The sequence below is a fragment of the Typopeltis vanoorti genome, chromosome 5, assembly GCF_054136105.1.
Source record: "Typopeltis vanoorti isolate ZY-2024b chromosome 5, IOZ_Tvanoo_1.0, whole genome shotgun sequence".
NCBI lineage: Eukaryota > Metazoa > Arthropoda > Arachnida > Uropygi > Thelyphonidae > Typopeltis > Typopeltis vanoorti.
Genome location: NC_143553.1, coordinates 32204075 through 32221198, shown reverse-complemented (window position 1 = coordinate 32221198; position 17124 = coordinate 32204075). Strand labels below are relative to the sequence as shown.

The 17124-nt window shown below is 35.9% G+C and overlaps 2 protein-coding genes across 12 annotated transcripts in view; one reads left to right on the top strand and one right to left on the bottom strand.

The window, feature by feature from the left end:
- LOC150106294 (N-acetyl-D-glucosamine kinase-like) overlaps positions 1-2836 on the top strand; it is a 285728-nt gene extending 282892 nt beyond the window's left edge. For all 8 annotated transcript variants that reach the window (XM_090392325.1, XM_090392323.1, XM_090392318.1 and 5 more), the window contains one exon: positions 2526-2836. In XM_090392325.1, the coding sequence (XP_090248451.1) occupies positions 2526-2692 (167 nt within the window). In that variant the 3' untranslated portion in view covers positions 2693-2836. The remainder of the gene's footprint in view (positions 1-2525) is intronic.
- A 5116-nt stretch (positions 2837-7952) lies between these two features.
- The window catches only part of LOC150106293 (hexosaminidase D-like), a 176766-nt gene continuing 167594 nt past the window's right edge, over positions 7953-17124 (bottom strand). For all 4 annotated transcript variants that reach the window (XM_090392314.1, XM_090392312.1, XM_090392313.1 and 1 more), the window contains one exon: positions 7953-11270. In XM_090392314.1, coding sequence (XP_090248440.1) covers positions 9468-11270 — 1803 coding nt within the window. In that variant the 3' untranslated portion in view covers positions 7953-9467. The remainder of the gene's footprint in view (positions 11271-17124) is intronic.

Below are 17124 nucleotides of genomic sequence, written 5' to 3'. Positions count from 1 at the left end.
GAAAGGTAAAAAATATTGTATGAGAGAAGATATATAAAAGTGATTGGAAGAAACCCGGAAAAAAAGTGGAGTGGGTGAATTGTAAGTCTGTTGCTACACTATAATAAAGATGAATTAAGAAGGAGTGCAGTGGATGAATGTAGAAGTTGTGCAGAAGGAATGATGTGAAGTTTAGACTTGTGAACTGAATTTGATGGACAGAAAGACTCATATAATGCTAATGGAATGAACTGAAATGGATTCTTAGTTGGGTATCTGTAGAGAGCTTTGTTCATTGAGAGTGTGGAAGTGCAAAGTTAAAAAAAAAAAACAAAGCTATTAGGGTGGATGAGAGTAGGCACTCACTGCCATGAATGAAGTAGTAATAAAAAGCAATTACTTTTTATTACTACTAAAGGGATACAATCCATCCAATTTTCATCCATGCAAGATGAGTTGGGATTATAGACAATTAATGCATCCAGCTTGTTAGTTCTGCTGCATCCCCCTAAGGGTGAGTATTTTATGTCTATAGATATGTGTGTTCATAGTGCTGGTTTGCCTCCTTTGAGGGACAAAAAATCCAAGTTTTCAGTAGTGTGTGTGTGGGGGGGGGGGGATCCTCTACCTGTGTATGCGACTGGCTAACTCACCTTTAATTGAATAGCTCTGATAAAGGTGTGTCCCTCATGTCGTAGCTGAGATTCAAACCCACCTCAGTCTTTCCAACCAAAGGGCTCTGTTGAAATCAGCTAAGCTACAAAGGTTCCCAAGGAGATGCTATACAGTTTATATATTCTAATGCCAGGAGTGTCAGGAATAAGAGGGAAGTTTTTTGCATTGGTTAATGCAACTTTGCCAAAAGTTATAATCTACTGTCAGCTAAGTGAGACTTAGCTGACAGGAGATTATGTTATAGGGAAAGAATATGGGAGAGGGAGATAGTATTTTTAAGAAAAATTGAAGACAGGATGGGAGAGGAAGGTAGTACTACTGCTGATGATAGCAGATGAATTGTAGTTAAAAAGAATAGGAAACAGGCATGTGAATGGCAGTTTATTGAAAGCAAATCTGGTGTGAAATAGAAGCTTTATTGGAGAGAATGGTCCAATAAAGGAGTCAGTATTAATGAGATTAAATTAAATAACCTAAGATTTGCTGATGATATTCTTATTATTGCAAACAATATGAAAGATTTAAAAGAAATGACAGAAGATCTAACAACTAAATCACTAGGAATTGGATTAGACAGAATTAATGTTGACTTCTTTCAAAGTATTCTATATCAGTAACTGTTTGTGTATATAAAGTTATTTATTAGTAAACAGTTGAAAATTGCAATTGTTGTTATAGATTTTTTTCATTAACATTGAAAAAAACCAAAGCTAAGGTAAGGTAATTTATATATGTGTGTCCTGTCTGTTGTTTTGTTCATGAGTTTTGACAACTATACAATATAATTATATGTTTATAAAATGTAAGTGGATATTAAATCCAGCATTATTTCAAAGCCAATATTTACGAGTTGCCCTAGCCGGACCTTATAGGAGAGATGATCGCTGCCCAAGCATCCATATATCCCTCTCTTATTAATATCGACAAATGTATTTCCATAAGCTCTCTGGTCAAATTTCATACAAAACTTTTATACTTTGAAATATAATAATGAAATAATGATGGATTTAATATCCACTTAATTTTTATAAATTTGCATCCGAAGTGAAGCCTTTTGGCTCTATTTTAGTAAATACTTTTACGCACCAACTGAGAGTTTGCTTATGAAAAATACACCTCGCTGATGTTTCAAGTTACTTAGTACTGAGAGGTTTTGCTCTCTTAAGGTTTCTTCTAGAATTTCACTCCCAGTGATGGGGGGGGGGGGCTTAGATGTTGGGGGTTTGCCTTGAGAGAGCAATTTGAGTTTCTGGGGGAAATTATTTTCTGCCGTGGCCCATGTGGGGCTTTGTCAGTGGATGCTTTTCCTTGGAATAGAGCATCCCAAGCTCAGTGGTAGGGTGAGCCTATCACTCAGTGGAACCAATGCTGAGTTGGATGATCCTTTAGTCACTCATAGGGAGTGGTCTGGGGGAGGGGGGTTGCTTAATTTTTAGAGAGGCCTTTACTTAAACAGTGCCTGGTCTCTGATGAAAACCAACCAGTTTGAAACTGCTGTCAGGCTAGTGAAACCTTTTCAAAATGGACCAATAGGAGGGGAATATATGGACGCTTGGGCAGCGATCATCTCACCTGTAAGTCCAGCTAGGACAACTCGTAAAATATCGGCAAATGTATTCCCGTAAGCTCTCTGGTCAAATTTCATACGAAACTTTAATACTTTCTATATTCGGCTTTGAAATAATGCTGGATTTAATATCCACTTAATTTTTATAAATTTGCTGATGTGTAGCCTTTTGGCTCTTTATTTTAGTAAATATAATTATATAGATAAATTTATAATTACAAGTTAACCAAGTTATTTTAAACCTGGTTTTACTCCATATATATATATATATGTGTGTGTGTGTGTACACTTTTGGTTGATTTAGGATTTCATGCTGCACTGGACCATAAACTTCAGGAATTCACTCTGTTCCGCTTAACCAAGTCCTCTGCTTTAGGTGCAGCATACCTTGGAGCCAAAAAAACAGGATATAAATTGCCAATAAACAGCAAAGAAAACCGCTCTGTATTTTATCATTTCAAAACATGTTGATATATTTAAATATTCTTATATTTATTTCTTTGTGTTACGTAACTCTGCATTTCTGTTTTATGAAAAGAGCTGTTTGCATAAATACAGATGTAAAATAGTTTTAGGAAATCTAATGTAGATCTATTAAACTTTTTCTTAAATTTCTCTGTTGTATGTTACATTTGATAAATATACTCTGATACTGAAATAGGATATTTGGAAATGTGTACAACATTTATTTATTTATTTATTTTATATTTAAAATTATTATTTTGCACATTTTATTTCCAGTGTGACACACAGTTATAAAATACCATTACTCAAAGAGAAATAAAAAGCTTTGTTGTTTTACAATTTTATCCATATAAAGTTATAATTGAGCCCACCTTTAGAATAACATTTTTTGTTTGCTTACACTTGGATAAAAGATTAAACCAATAATATAATTTTTTGGCATCTTTAATTTATAGTATAAACCAAGTGAAAAAACTGGCTAGGAAATCACATAGCTAAAATTGTTAGAACATCCCAACGATTATGGCAATAATGAGGAGGAGATTGAAATAAAGAAGCAAAGAAGTCATGGTTCCACTGATCAGGCTGCATATACTGTGCACAGATTTGGTTGTCTGGTTTTGAGGGGAATGTATTGGAGACAGTCCAGAAATGGTTTACTAAGTTAGTGTTAGATCTATGAAATGTCAGATATGAGGAGAGAGAGAGAGTGGGGGAGGGGGGAATGCAACTTGCAGAACCTTGTGAATAGAAGAGGGGTTATAATTTAGACATATAAGTTGGTGAGGGGTTGTTACCAGATTAATGTGGAGGAGATTTTCATAGAGTAGAGAGAGGCAAAGGTAGAACTAGAGGCCATCCCTGGAAGTTGTATAAAGGAGGATGTGAACAGGAGAGTGAGAAGCAAGTTCTTTGATTGGTGAGTGGAATGCATTGACTGAAAGTGTTGTGAATGTGGAAACTGAGAATGGGTATGGTTCAATAATCTTTTTGCATGAGAGAGTATAGACCTCCTGCAATGAGTCCTTTGACTTCATGGAGGTCAGATAATAATCTTATATTTTCAATAAATATTTCAAAATATACAAATCAAAAATGAATGATTAATATGTTTTTGTAGATTTCTCTGTGGCAACATTAGTTATATTGCCACTTGTTATCAAAAAAGCAAAAGATCCACACTAGATAACACCACATAACAAAAGATACAAGATGCAACATACATTATAAAATAAGGATGTACCAAAATTACTTGATATGGATCTTTTGCTACCTGATTTCTTTGACAAAGATATAGAAGAACACTTTTATTATCTGGGATTAAGGTTAAACTTGGATAAACTGATTTCTCTTAAGAGATCTGATATGCCTAAACAATGGAAGTTCGGATCAGGATGTTAAGACTATAGAATGTTCCAAAAGAACTTTCGTTCTTATTCATAATAATAACAGTATAAACAACACCCAAAGAGGAAAAATGCCCTTATTTTTCCTGTGACAAACACACAGAACTGAACTAAATAAATATGGAAAACAGTTCCATATTCCATTACTGAAACTGGACTAATGATCTTACTTGGCATCCTCTCTGCGTTAATTTGAAGAAGTCAGGCTATCATGTCTCAAAATGATGATTTCAGATCTTTGGCAAATTAATGCAACCATACTTATTTGAGGTTGGGAGAGTGCTTCATAGCTAGTGCTGATTCTAAAAATAGTCTCTCAGACCTATAACGATTTCTATGTAATATAGATGCTTTCCTCCATCTAATCCTATGAGTAGGAGTATCTCGAGCATGGTCTGCCAATCCCAACTTGCTATACAGATGATCATGGATGTGATTTTTGTGTCCTTCAAGGCATGCTTGTCCAAAGTAGGCTAAGCTTTAGGCACAAGAAACTTTATACACTCCAGGATCTTCAAGAGGATGCAGTTGATCTTTAGAAGGGACAAAGGTAGCTAGCTGAACGAAAGGTTTGAAAGTGGCATGGAGATCATATTTGCAGAAAACTTGGGCTATTTTTTTCCTTATGTACCTTTAACATATAGGATGGGAATGGTTTTGCTGTGATCCTGTGTGTTGGATGTAGGAGGGATTTGGGGGTACCTGCAGTATTTATCTTTTATATGGGCTGTAGCCATTTTCTAAAAAGGTGTTGCAAAGGCCCATGAGCTCACTTTCAAGGACTGTGTCATTTGAACAAATAGCCCTGGCTCAGTGAGTAAGTGTTTTGAAGATGCCATACTTTTGAAAAGGGTAGGTGGAGTGACTTTTTATTTAAATATGTTCCTGAATGAATGAGTTTTCTATAAATAGAGAAGGATAAAGAGCCATTAGGAAATCTTGCTACTAGTGTATCTAGAAAGGGGAGACAATTGTTACTTTATTTTTCAATGGTGAAGTTTATTTGAGGATGCTGACAGTTCAGATGTATCTAATGGGTCTGGACCTTGAGACCAAACAGCAAACACATCATCAGCAAACTATTGGTTAAATGTATCTATGATGAGTGCTTCGTGTTCAAAATGTTCATAAATAAGTTAACTAGAAGCAGGGGGAAAGAGGAGAACCCACTGCAGTCCCATCCAGCTGTTTGTATATTTTTCTCTTTTCCATAAGAAATAATCTGCATATATGGTCAAGCTGAATAATTCAATTATGTCAGGGAGAAGTGTGGCTTAATGAGGTCAATGCAATCTGTCAGAAGTACATTAGGAAATAGTGAAGTAATATTAAAACTGGTCAGAATCTGTCAAGGTTAACTTTTTTATTAATGTTTTGGAGTGTAGAGAGTTTTAATAGATATGGGAGAGTTGCCTGTAAGGAAAGTGATTTGGATAAAAAAAAAAGGTGGCACACCTTTTGGCAACTCCTATAGGTAAAGATGACCTCGCTATTGCTTCTGCCTGGTATCTCCACCTCTGGGCTTGGCTCCCACTGAAGAGATCTCAATAAAGGTCGAAACTAGTCTGGGTAGTGGCCAATCTCTTAATGCATAACATTATACATACCCGCAAGGAGATGTGTTTTGCATTATAGGAGATACTGGGATAGGAGTGTTGTTAGCTTGGTCCACCTTTGCTACGAGTTGCCCAGTGTTGTACTGCCTTACCCCAGTAAGGTAGTCCTGAAGATATTTTCAGGTGCAAACTCTGTTTGCTCACACTTGGATAAAGGATTAAACTAAATTTATTATAAATATTTGGCCAGTTTGTAGGTTGGGCTTTCTGTACTGCGTGTGATGAAGGGGGATTATTAGATTTGTGAATTTTAGGGACCCCATATATCAGGGGTGGTTTGACATGGTAAGGTTTCAGTTTTTTTGGTAATTTCTTTGAGCCAAGATGTACTTTTTTTTTTTGATAATTTATACAAGAGTATAGAAGGGATTTGAAATAGTAAGTGATCACCAAAAGCAGAATAAAAATCAATATCACACTGAAAAGGAAAATGTGTTGAAAATTTTTTAAAAATAATCAAAATTAATTAGCTTTCAGTCTTGAGGTGTAGACTTAAAACTACAAATCTTGAAGATTCAATGGCAAAATCTGAAGTAAACAGTGATTGATTCAGCCAGAGGCTGGGTAAAATTGTTTGCAAAGATGAAAAATTCAGACTTCGTGAATTCAAAAAGTTCAAGTGGCAGCCCTGGAAAACAAGAAATCAAACTGAAGTCTTGAAAAAGAAAATCAAATTAGCAAGTAAGTCAGCTGGTGTCTGGGGGGGGGGGGGGGCAATCTGTAAGTAAAAGTATCTAAACAAAAGTCATTGTGAGAATACAAAAGATAAATATTGTGAAGGTGGAAAAATGCTCTGGAGCTGTTGAAGACTCATAGAAATGATAGAAATAAGGAAAGAGTACTGTAAAAGGATGATAAAGACATAAAAATTAAGATAACGATATTTTAGAGTCTGGAGTAACTACTTGGAAAGATTGTTAAATGAAATAAGTAGTGACAGAACAGCATTAGAAAATATTCAAGAAGAATGAAACGAAACAAGGAGTACATATCAATATGCAAGGTAGAAAAGGACATCAGAAATGTGGTAAAGCAGCTAGAGATGATATCCAACCAAAAATGCTCAAATGTGGAGGTATAATAGTATTACAGTAGCTGCAGTGTGTAATTAAGAGAAGTTGAGAAGATTGAATCCCAGATGATTGGAATATAGCTCTAATAGTATTCATTTGTAAAAAAGGGAAATGAGTACTATTGTTCCTGAGTAAGATTTATGTCGGCATATGTGGGAAGAGGCTAAGAAAAAACTGTAGAAGGAAAACTTGGAAGAACAACAAGCTGGCTTTACACCAAACAGTGTTTATCAGGATCAAATTTTTTACTTTAAGACATGCAGCTGAAACAACTCGTCAAAACATTGCAATTACATGGCAAAAATAAGACATTATACAGAGCAATATGTTGTCTCTGTTTCATTTATAATTCATCATCATCAAATTTGTAATATGTACCTTCAAGAGGTTGGAGGATAGTACTACATGAAAAGGTTACATTACCATACTACTTACTGACAATTTTCCTTTGTATTAGTCTATTATCTGTCAGGCCTCAATATTATCAGATCTTATTATCAATATTTTAAAGCATTTCTGACTACATCAATGTGCTTACACCTGGGTCTTCCTCTGGATATCTCCTATTCATTTCCAATATTTTCATTTTAATATGATTCTAACACTGATACCATCTGTTCATTCTACACCATATAATTGCAGTTTTAAACATGTTTTCATTTAGCATTTGTCATTTGCCTTTTCTAAATCTACAAAGCTTAGAGTATCCTTGTTTTATTTCCATTTCTTAACTGTTTGTATTAAAGTGAAAATCTGATCCTGACAACTATTTGGCTTGAATCCGGCTTGTTCTTCTCCTAGTTTCTCTTGCACCATTTTTCTTAGCCTCTTCTCAAGTATGGTTCCTTATATCTTACCTCGAACTCAGTAGGGATATTCTTGCACTGTTTGTTTCCTTTTTATAGATGGGTACTACCGACAACCCTACTCCAGTCATTGGGAATTTGACTTTAGTAGAGTTGTTATGCAGCCAGTATAAAATTTTTATATTACCATACTTGAGCATTTCTAGTCAGATATTATCTACTCTGGCTGCTTTTTCACATTTCAGGATTTTCATGCTTTTTTACCTCAAGTATAATATATACTCCTGATTGCTTCCTCTTAATTTTCTCCCACCGTTCTGCCACTGCTTGTTTCGTTTAGCACTCTTGAATCAGTCATCATTATCTTTAGTTTACATGTCACCTTTATCATCTGATTCCTTTTACAGTGCTCTTGGTTGCTGTTTTAAGTTATTTTCAGTAGCCTCCTGCAACTTTTCAGATATTTTATCATTCTTTTTATTACGTGACATATCTAAGCAGTAAAAAGACTCAGGGAAGGCACATACTCTACAACTCTCCGTCTTCACCACTTAATCCACCAACTACAGCAAACTGCAACTACCATTGTCATCTACTGCCCACTACCACCACCACCACCAGTATTTTTTTGTCTGTAAATTGTATATGTTCTCAAGGCCGATTTGTCTGTATGTGGGATAAAAAAAACTGAGTTTCTGGTTTTTTACGGGAGAAAAAACCTGCTGCCCTTGTATGAGATTGGCTAACTCACCTTCAACTGAAAAAACCCATATAAAGATTCCTCTTATCATGACAAGAATCGAACTTAGGCCTTTTTCCAATCAAAGGGCACAATGTACCGTTATTCTTCCAATTGAGCTACAGATATTCTTACCCAAGTCTTTCCATAACTTTCATTTAGCTAGTTTTACACAGTACTTTGCTTTCTTTATATTTCTTTGCTTTCTTTTATATGGAGGTACAAAAGCTATTTTAAACCAAAAACTCCAATGACTAATCCTCAGGCCAAGCTACAGGCTCATAAATCTTTTTCGCTAACAGTTTTCCAAATCAGATAGAGGGGAATATGAAAAGCATCTGCTTCACCCTTTAGGCCAGTAATGTTGACAGTTGACATGCTTCGTTAAAGCATTGTTTTATAGGCAGATAGAATATAGAATGGCTGTGCAAATGCACTGCTTATAGGGAACAAATTTAAATATTGGAACCACGACAGAAAACTAATTTAAATATTGGTTTTCTGTCGTGGTTCCGTTTTTTGTTAATAATGTATTGATCCTTAAATGAAATATTTTTGTTTATTGGTACTTAATAGTAATCAATTTCTGCCAAGAACATCGTTTTATTTTTTGATTCTTTAGGTATTCTGTATTTTAGTGAAGAACATCTTTGTATCCTGCATAACAAAATTAAACATATCATTACAAAGCTAGACCACTATAATGTGATAACGAAAGCAGATAACATTTAACTAAATTAACTTTAACTTATATTTTTTTTAAAAGATCACTTCTAATTTTTGTCTTTCAAACATTCTTTTATGTCAACTCAGGAAAGTAGCCATGCCATCCTAATAAGCAGTAAATAGCCCTTCACAACATAATGTGAAATGCCCAGGCATGAAATAAACATCAGGCTGATGTTTTAACAACACAGCTCAAATTCCTGTCCACTTTGTGGCAAACATGTACAAAACAAATTTCAGTCTGTGATATCACATATTGATTACCTGTGCTATCCGTCTTAATTTCATGGATGAATATTAAAACAATAATTGCTGATGAAGGCATGTATTTCAGTCGCAGGATTACATATCGATGATTTGCCCTTTTAAAGGGCAAATCATCGATATGTAATCGATGATGCTCAAATATGACATGCTATTTCCTGTCAATATACTTTAAATAATTTATCACATCAATCGACATTTTTAAAGGTCTGTTAGGCCATACTCTGAATTTTTTAAGTCTACCTGCCTTTAGCCACACTTGTTTCATTTGTTGAATATAAGGATAAATGTTAAACTCTATCCACTCATTCACAGTAAAGTCATCATATACCTCTTGTAGAGCCATAATAGCTGCTCTAACTAATGATATAAGCGATGAATTATAGTGCTGAAAATTATAGGTGAATTCGTTGATACGCATAGGACTAGAAAAGTTATGACGACTGCTGTATTCAGAAAGCCAGCCACTTTCGGCACTTCTTAGATAATCTCTTAGCTTTTTTATTGTAAAGCGGTAGTTTTCAGTTAGACGAAATACTTTTGAACCAGGAAAGAAACACACGCCTGCAGCTCTGTATAAATAGAGGTCATTGTTTAAGTTAAATTCTTTTGGTGGTAAACCTGAACATTGTAAAAGGTGGCGAAAATTGGATAGAAAGTTTTGACTGAAGAAACCATTTGTTACAATTAAAAGGTTAAGTATAAGAGAAGGGAATCCAGCAGGAAGTAATTCACAAAGTGTTGCCATATGATCATATCGTTGCCATCCCGTAAGAGCAATACCTTGAAAGAAAAAAGAATGCGTAACATTTTCTACTTGAGCCATTACTTGCAGCCAAGAGAGGTGGTTTTCTGCATGGTATTTAATTGGAGGTACAATCAGTGCTGGACCAAATGCCCCTTTAAAAGCACTGGCAGCCCACAAAGAAGGGAATATTTCTGTGTATTTCTTCCATGTTTTGTCTGATATATATGTTAATACATCTGTGGTATAGGCCCAAACCATAAGCTCAACTAATGATCCAATGTTGTACTGCTTTAATAATTCTAGTGGAATGTGTCGCAACATATCATCCCAAATAATTGGTATTGCTTGACATGTTCGAACATATCCAGCAACTTTAGCGACATGAGAGAGAAACAAGGCATCTTTATCATACTTCTTGCATCTCTTGCACAAACCCAGCTGATAAACCTCGTCACTTCCAATATGAACCCATGTTGAATTGGGGTGTAAGGCCATCACTTGGTCAATAATGGTTTTTATTACAAAAAATGATTCATTCAGAGTTGGACATATTGACTGTGGAGATGCATCATCTTCACGGAGATGACGGAATTCCTGATGTTTCAATACATATTCAAGGTGTCCAAATGTTTGCACCAGTGGGATAACTTCCAAAGCATTCAGTCTAGCTAAAGAAATTATATGTTGTATATCTGTAATGGAATAAGCGTTTTTTGCAGCAATGAACTCAAGTTTGCCATGGTATGGAAACATATCTTCATACTCCATTAATATACCTGTTGCACCAGCGTTTCTTATGATAGGAAATATCTGTTTATAGTAATCTATTTTTAGTGGTGCTCCTTTCAAATCAAAGTGAACAAGATGCATGCGTGGAACATATATTTTCTGGGTTTCACCTTTATTTTGTGTGCTATTGTATGCTAAAAAATTGGTACTTAATATAAAAGGTTTTGTAGCTTGGGGCTGGGTATCTGTGGACAAGGGAGATGATCCAACTAGTAAACGATGAGAATCTTTGTTGATTACATTTCTTTTATAAATCATTTTGATTCCTCTAGAATAATGTAGAAAGTAGAAACAGCCAATCACTAGAACAGTTATGAGCCAAACTGCTTTCCTGTGTCTTGAGGTCACAAAATAATAGTAGAAGCAATGACCAAGAGATAATGTTTTCATCATGAAGTAATTCAAGACAGACAGCATCTGTAACCACAAGAACGATAATATTAATATAATATAATATTTAGGATATTCTGAAATTTTCATGTAGTTCCAGATAATAGCAAGCTTTTATCATAATACAGATTCCTCTTATATCCAATCTATAGGCTAAAAATTACGTTTGGTTAATTTAAAATTTATGATATTAGAGTATGATTTTTTAAAGGCAGGGTCAGCATATTATTTAGTACAGAAATAGATAATTAAGCTGAAACAGTACAAGATTTTTTTTTTGGGGGGGGGGGATGCTGAAGGTGAAGAACCAATAAATGAGCATAAAAAGAATACTCCGGATGCTCTTTGTAATATAATAAATCAGTAACTTAAATTTTGAGCCCATATGTTGAATTACAGGAGAAGCACCATTATTATAACCCCCTTACAAGGTCAATTTTCATTCCATATATTGAAAATTAAATACCTATATGAATATTATTTCTATCAGTAAGTAATTTTTTTTTAAAAAGTAGGTAAAAACATTTATATCAGCTGCTGCTTTTGCGTTTTGTTGGTTGTAGAGTCCATACTGCTGGAAAATCTTGTGATTTCACTGTGTATGTGTGACACACATTCACGAGCCTGTTTCTGGCCGACAAGGCTGGCAGGAGACAGTTATGATTTCTTGCATTTTGGAAACAAGTTCGAAGAGCATATCCAATTATTCGGTGTGCCCTCCTGGTTGCTTAATTCTCCTGATTTGAATCCCAAAGGATATATGTGAGATCAAGTCGAACACCGCCTCCGCTGGTGTTCGACGCCAGTGACTTTTTCGGTCACTGACCTCTGGTCTAGTTGGTCTGGAAGACCTCAGGACACTTGTGGTCTAGTGAAGACAAACAAGAGGGGATGAAAGCGGTATTTCAGACAAAGGAGGCCTAACGCTTTACTAGGTATGGTGCTCATTATGTTTTGACTGTATATATTTAAAATTAAAATAACACTGTATATATACAGCAGAGTATGAAGTGATTACCAAACGTATAGAAATGTGTCCTGAACTAGCGAAGAGGTGCACATCTTTATCCTGGAACATGGTGTTAGTAATGACTAGTTTGTGTCATGAGCAGAAATTAGCAGGCACTTCCATTATTATTAGTTTGAGAGAAAAATCTATATCTCACCCCCTCTTTCTTAAACACATAAAAACTTAATTGCTACAGATACCCCTCTTGTCTCTCTCATCCTCCATATAATTAAAAAGTTTATCAACCAATATTCTATAACATCCTCTCAAAAGTTGACACCCCTCTTTCTAGTATGATAAGGGACAACACACTGAAATTGTTGAGAGCGTGTGCAGCCCACATACTCTCAACCTCTCCTCATGATCTACATACCATAATCCCAATATCATCTTTGTAACTCTTATTTGCACCCATTCTACAGCTTTATCCCGTTCGAACTAAGGAGACCAAATACAATAGTGTGTAAAAGCTAAGGACAAACTACATTTTTACCTGTATATGAAAAAAAAATAAAAAATTCATAACTACAACCAAATGTAGACATAAATTTATTTCCAGCATACTAATAAATTATATTACACAAAAATATGTTATAAATTTTGTACAAATTAAATTGCAATAGCAAAAGTTACAAATTTCCGAAATATGCAGTTAGCGAATTAATGTACAGTGCTTAGAGAAACCTATGCAGAGAGAGAGATTTCAATATGGAAAATGTCCGCCCTGAACTGTGATGCAACTCTCACAATGCCGTACCATGCTTAGAATCAAGTGGTTCAGGAGTTCTTGAGGCAAATTGGCCCACTCTTCCTTCAGAGCAAGGATAAGGCCTTGTTTTTAGAGGGGAATTTTGAGCAGAATGCATCCCAAACATGTTCTATGGGGTTGAGATCTGTAGAACGTGCTTGCCACTCAATTCAATTAATATCCTTGGTCTTCAGAAGTATCTCCACTGCTCGTGTATGATGCAGTGTGGCACTGTCATCCATAAAAACGAATTCTTCACCTGCAGCACCATGGAACAATCAAGCATCACATTGAACTTCATTTCAATATTTTTCACCCATCATAGCCCCTTTTACCAGCATTTGTAGCTCAGTGTGTCCATTAAGCATAATGCCTTCCCACACCATGACCCGAGCACCACTGAATCTATTTCTTTCAAGAACATTCTTGCGATGGTAAACAGTACTACCACCTTCACACCAGATCAAGTGTCTAGAATCAGAGGAAAGACTAATACGACTCTCATCTGTAAAGAGTACATTAACCCATTGGTGAATTGTCGCAGACGTCTTAGCACAGTTTGTTGAGATATCCACGTACCTATGCTTGAATGGATCCGACTTGCAAGCTGACCTGCCATGGGGCATTAATTACATTTTGCTGTTATAATCAAAAATCTGCATTCATGCACTGTGGTAGAGTATGGGTGACCTCTTAGCAAACATCTGGGCAGGCTAAACATACAACACTATGTGAGATTCCCAATTCTCTGCAATTCTACAGTCTTCTTCAAGCATTCCGAGAATTCTTCCTTGTGTGAAATGATTAGATGATGTCTAGCGACATAGCAAGACATCCAAGTTTACATGTTTATTCCTTCACGAAAAGAGCTTCCTTCAACAATTCGCTTAGCACAGCCTTTTGCCCTGTTTCAGTGCTACTGTGCAACCCCTTTGCACACGATTCAAAAATTTTAATGCGTACATGCTTTCTACCCAAAATCGTCAGTTATACAAATTGTTACAAGCTGATTCATTCGTCCTTAGGTTTTGGACACCAGTGTAAGAGCATAAGTAGTCCAGGCGCAGTCGTACCAAGGCCTTTTAAAGAGGGAAAATGACTTCCATATATTTACATGTCAATGTTCATTGCATGGGAATTATCCTCTTGGTTGAACTTGCAATTTTTGTTATGTAATGCTCGAACTTCAAATTTCTGTCCACTATAACTCCAAGCATAATCCCACCAATATACTATGCCGCTGGATATCTCATCACGCCAATGTACATAACTTTACACTTACTAACATTGAATTGATAGTCATTATCGTTTTACCCACACTCTATTCAAATCACTCTGTAAATGCTGTATTTCAGTAGCATCTCTGATTGCCCTACCTATCTTTGCACCATCAGCAAACAATTGAAGTTTTCCTGTCAGGTCTTTCAAAACATCATTAATATACCTGTGGATATATAAAAAACAGCAGTGGTCAAAGTACCGTTCTCGGGGGTACACCACTGGTCACCTTAAATCAGACAGAATTTGCACACTCATATACCATTTTCTGATACCATATGCAGCCATCCAATTATCCAAGCCAATAATTTACATTTCAATCCCATATTCTTCAATTCATGCAACAGCCTTTCATGTGGCATCCTATCAAATGCCTTAGCAAAGTCTAACAGTATCAGAGTGTATCCATTCTCTTTATCCACCTCGACTGTAACGTTATAAAATATAAGCACATTGCTCAGAATTAGTAAATCCGTAATGTTCCTTTTAAAATATTGCTTTTTTTTTCTACTTAACTTTATATGCAAGTTCTTACTAACGTCTCTAAAAGTTTCACAATCACTTCAAAAATACGGACAGGTCAATAGTTAGACATGTCTTCACTCTTGTGCAATGGGATTATCACACATTCTTTCCATCCCTGTGGGATTTTTCGAGCTGAGACTTATTATACAAACATTTCAAGCCTAGCCAGTTAGGTTAAACATGCCTTTAGCACACATGCTGATATCTCATCTATCGCTATTGCCGAATTCTTATTCATAATATGCAACAGCTCTAGAACTTCTTCTCGAGCAACTCTACTCTTCATCCACTGTCGCTGTAACACTGTGCACAATGTCACATACACCAGGTTGATATATCATGGCGAAGTGAGCACTCATTATTTGAACTGTTTCTTCTGATACAAGGGTGCCGTCTGTATTCAGTAGTTCTTCTGCATCATTCTGTCTTATAATTGATGCATAAAGATAAAATTTATTTGGATTGTCTTTAGCCTGCACAGCCAATTTCTTTTCTTACTCCAACTTAGCTTCCGTACAATTTGTAACTTTTCTGGCCTTCACTTTATATATTTCACAGCATATCATCGTCTTCTTATGGATTGCTTTCTTAAAACTGTGCATCAACATCATTCCCATTCTACTTATTCTTTGAACTCTAGGGACAAGTTCAGATACCGCATGATTTCATTTTATTTATTTCGTGTGGTGTTCCCCCTTTCTTCCCACATCCCTTAGGACGGGTTGAGCCCTCCTAATGATGGATTAAGTATGTGTTTTGATTGTAGATCCATGTGTGTTCACGGGGCTGACTTGTCCCGACTTTCCGTGAGAAAAAACCTTTACTTCCGTATGAGACTAGATACTCACCTTTAGTCGAAAGAGACCAGATAAAGGTTCCTCACGTCATGGACGGGAATCGAAGCCAAGTCTTTCCGACCAAAGGGCTTCGTCTATACCGACTGAGCTATGGAGGCTCTATCATTTAATCATCTTTTCAAAGTTTCCTGTGCAGTGCTGATCCTTTCCATTCAGTAACTATTGTCATTAAACCAAAGGTTGTATTCTCCTGAGTTGGTCATAATTTCCAAATTTATAGTTCAGCATGTAACCTGTCCTGATTGGAACATTCATAAAGTTGGATAATTGCCAGGTTAGTGCGGCATTATCAGTTATCAATTGGTGGCAAAACAGTTACAGATTCAACTGAGACACCTTCTGACACTATGATGAATCTAAAACTCTGTCTGCCAGTTGCTTCTTTCACATACTTTGGGAAAGTTGTCACAACAGCTGATCAAATTCTCCATTGATCTTATGACGAGTTTTCTCTGCTACCCAATCAATATCCAGATAATTTAGGTCACCTCCAATAATTACTAGTTTAGTACTCATCGGTAAATATGGCAATGCATTTCTTCATCCCCAACAAATGAACCATCAGATCTATAGCAACACTCCACTGCATAATTCATTTTGTTAGCCTCCACTTCACACCAGATAGCTTCAAACTCACTGCGCCATGGGGCATTATTCCATTCATGAGTTTCTATTCTGAGTGGACTCAAGTCATCTGATATTGTTAGTCGTACTCACCTATCTCTTCTATTATTCTAAAAATACTAGATCCTTTGCACTCGATTTTGGTTACAACATCCAATTCTGACAGCCAGGTTTCACTAATGTGAACAATTAAAGGCCACGATGTATTCACAAAAGCAACAAAACTCAACTACTTTGTTTCTAACGCTCATAGTGTATAGACATGATAAGTTACCTCCTAGCTTTTCTTATACTTAATCAACTCTGCTTGACCCAATTGGGCAGCTTTTTCTTTTCCCTTCCCAGACACACTCAATGTCCGAACCCAAAGCATAGTCCATTCCTTCAACAGATTCGTAACCATTCTCGTTGACATTCGTATCACTATTACGTCTGCACATTTTATTGAAATAACACACATCTTCGATCTTTCTCACGAGATGATCTAGTTTCCCTGAGTCTCTGCATTACGTCTCATTCCAGTAAATAAATTCTCTAGGCACCTAATGCAAAATCCATTCTAGTGTAGGCCATCCCTCTTCTGCAAGTATTTTCTACCATCAAATTGACTCCATACATACAAAAACTTACACCATTTTTTCCCCACATTACCTCTGCATTGAATTTTTGCTATTACAGCCCTTCTTAACTCATCACTATCGTACCTCATTATAAACTAATCATTTTTACTTTCTCGCTTCTTTATTTGAGCCTTTCATATTCTCACTCATACTATAATTACGATAAAGAGCTAAGAGGCTATTTTTTTTTTTTTTTTTTTTTTGTACTACCCAAGTGATG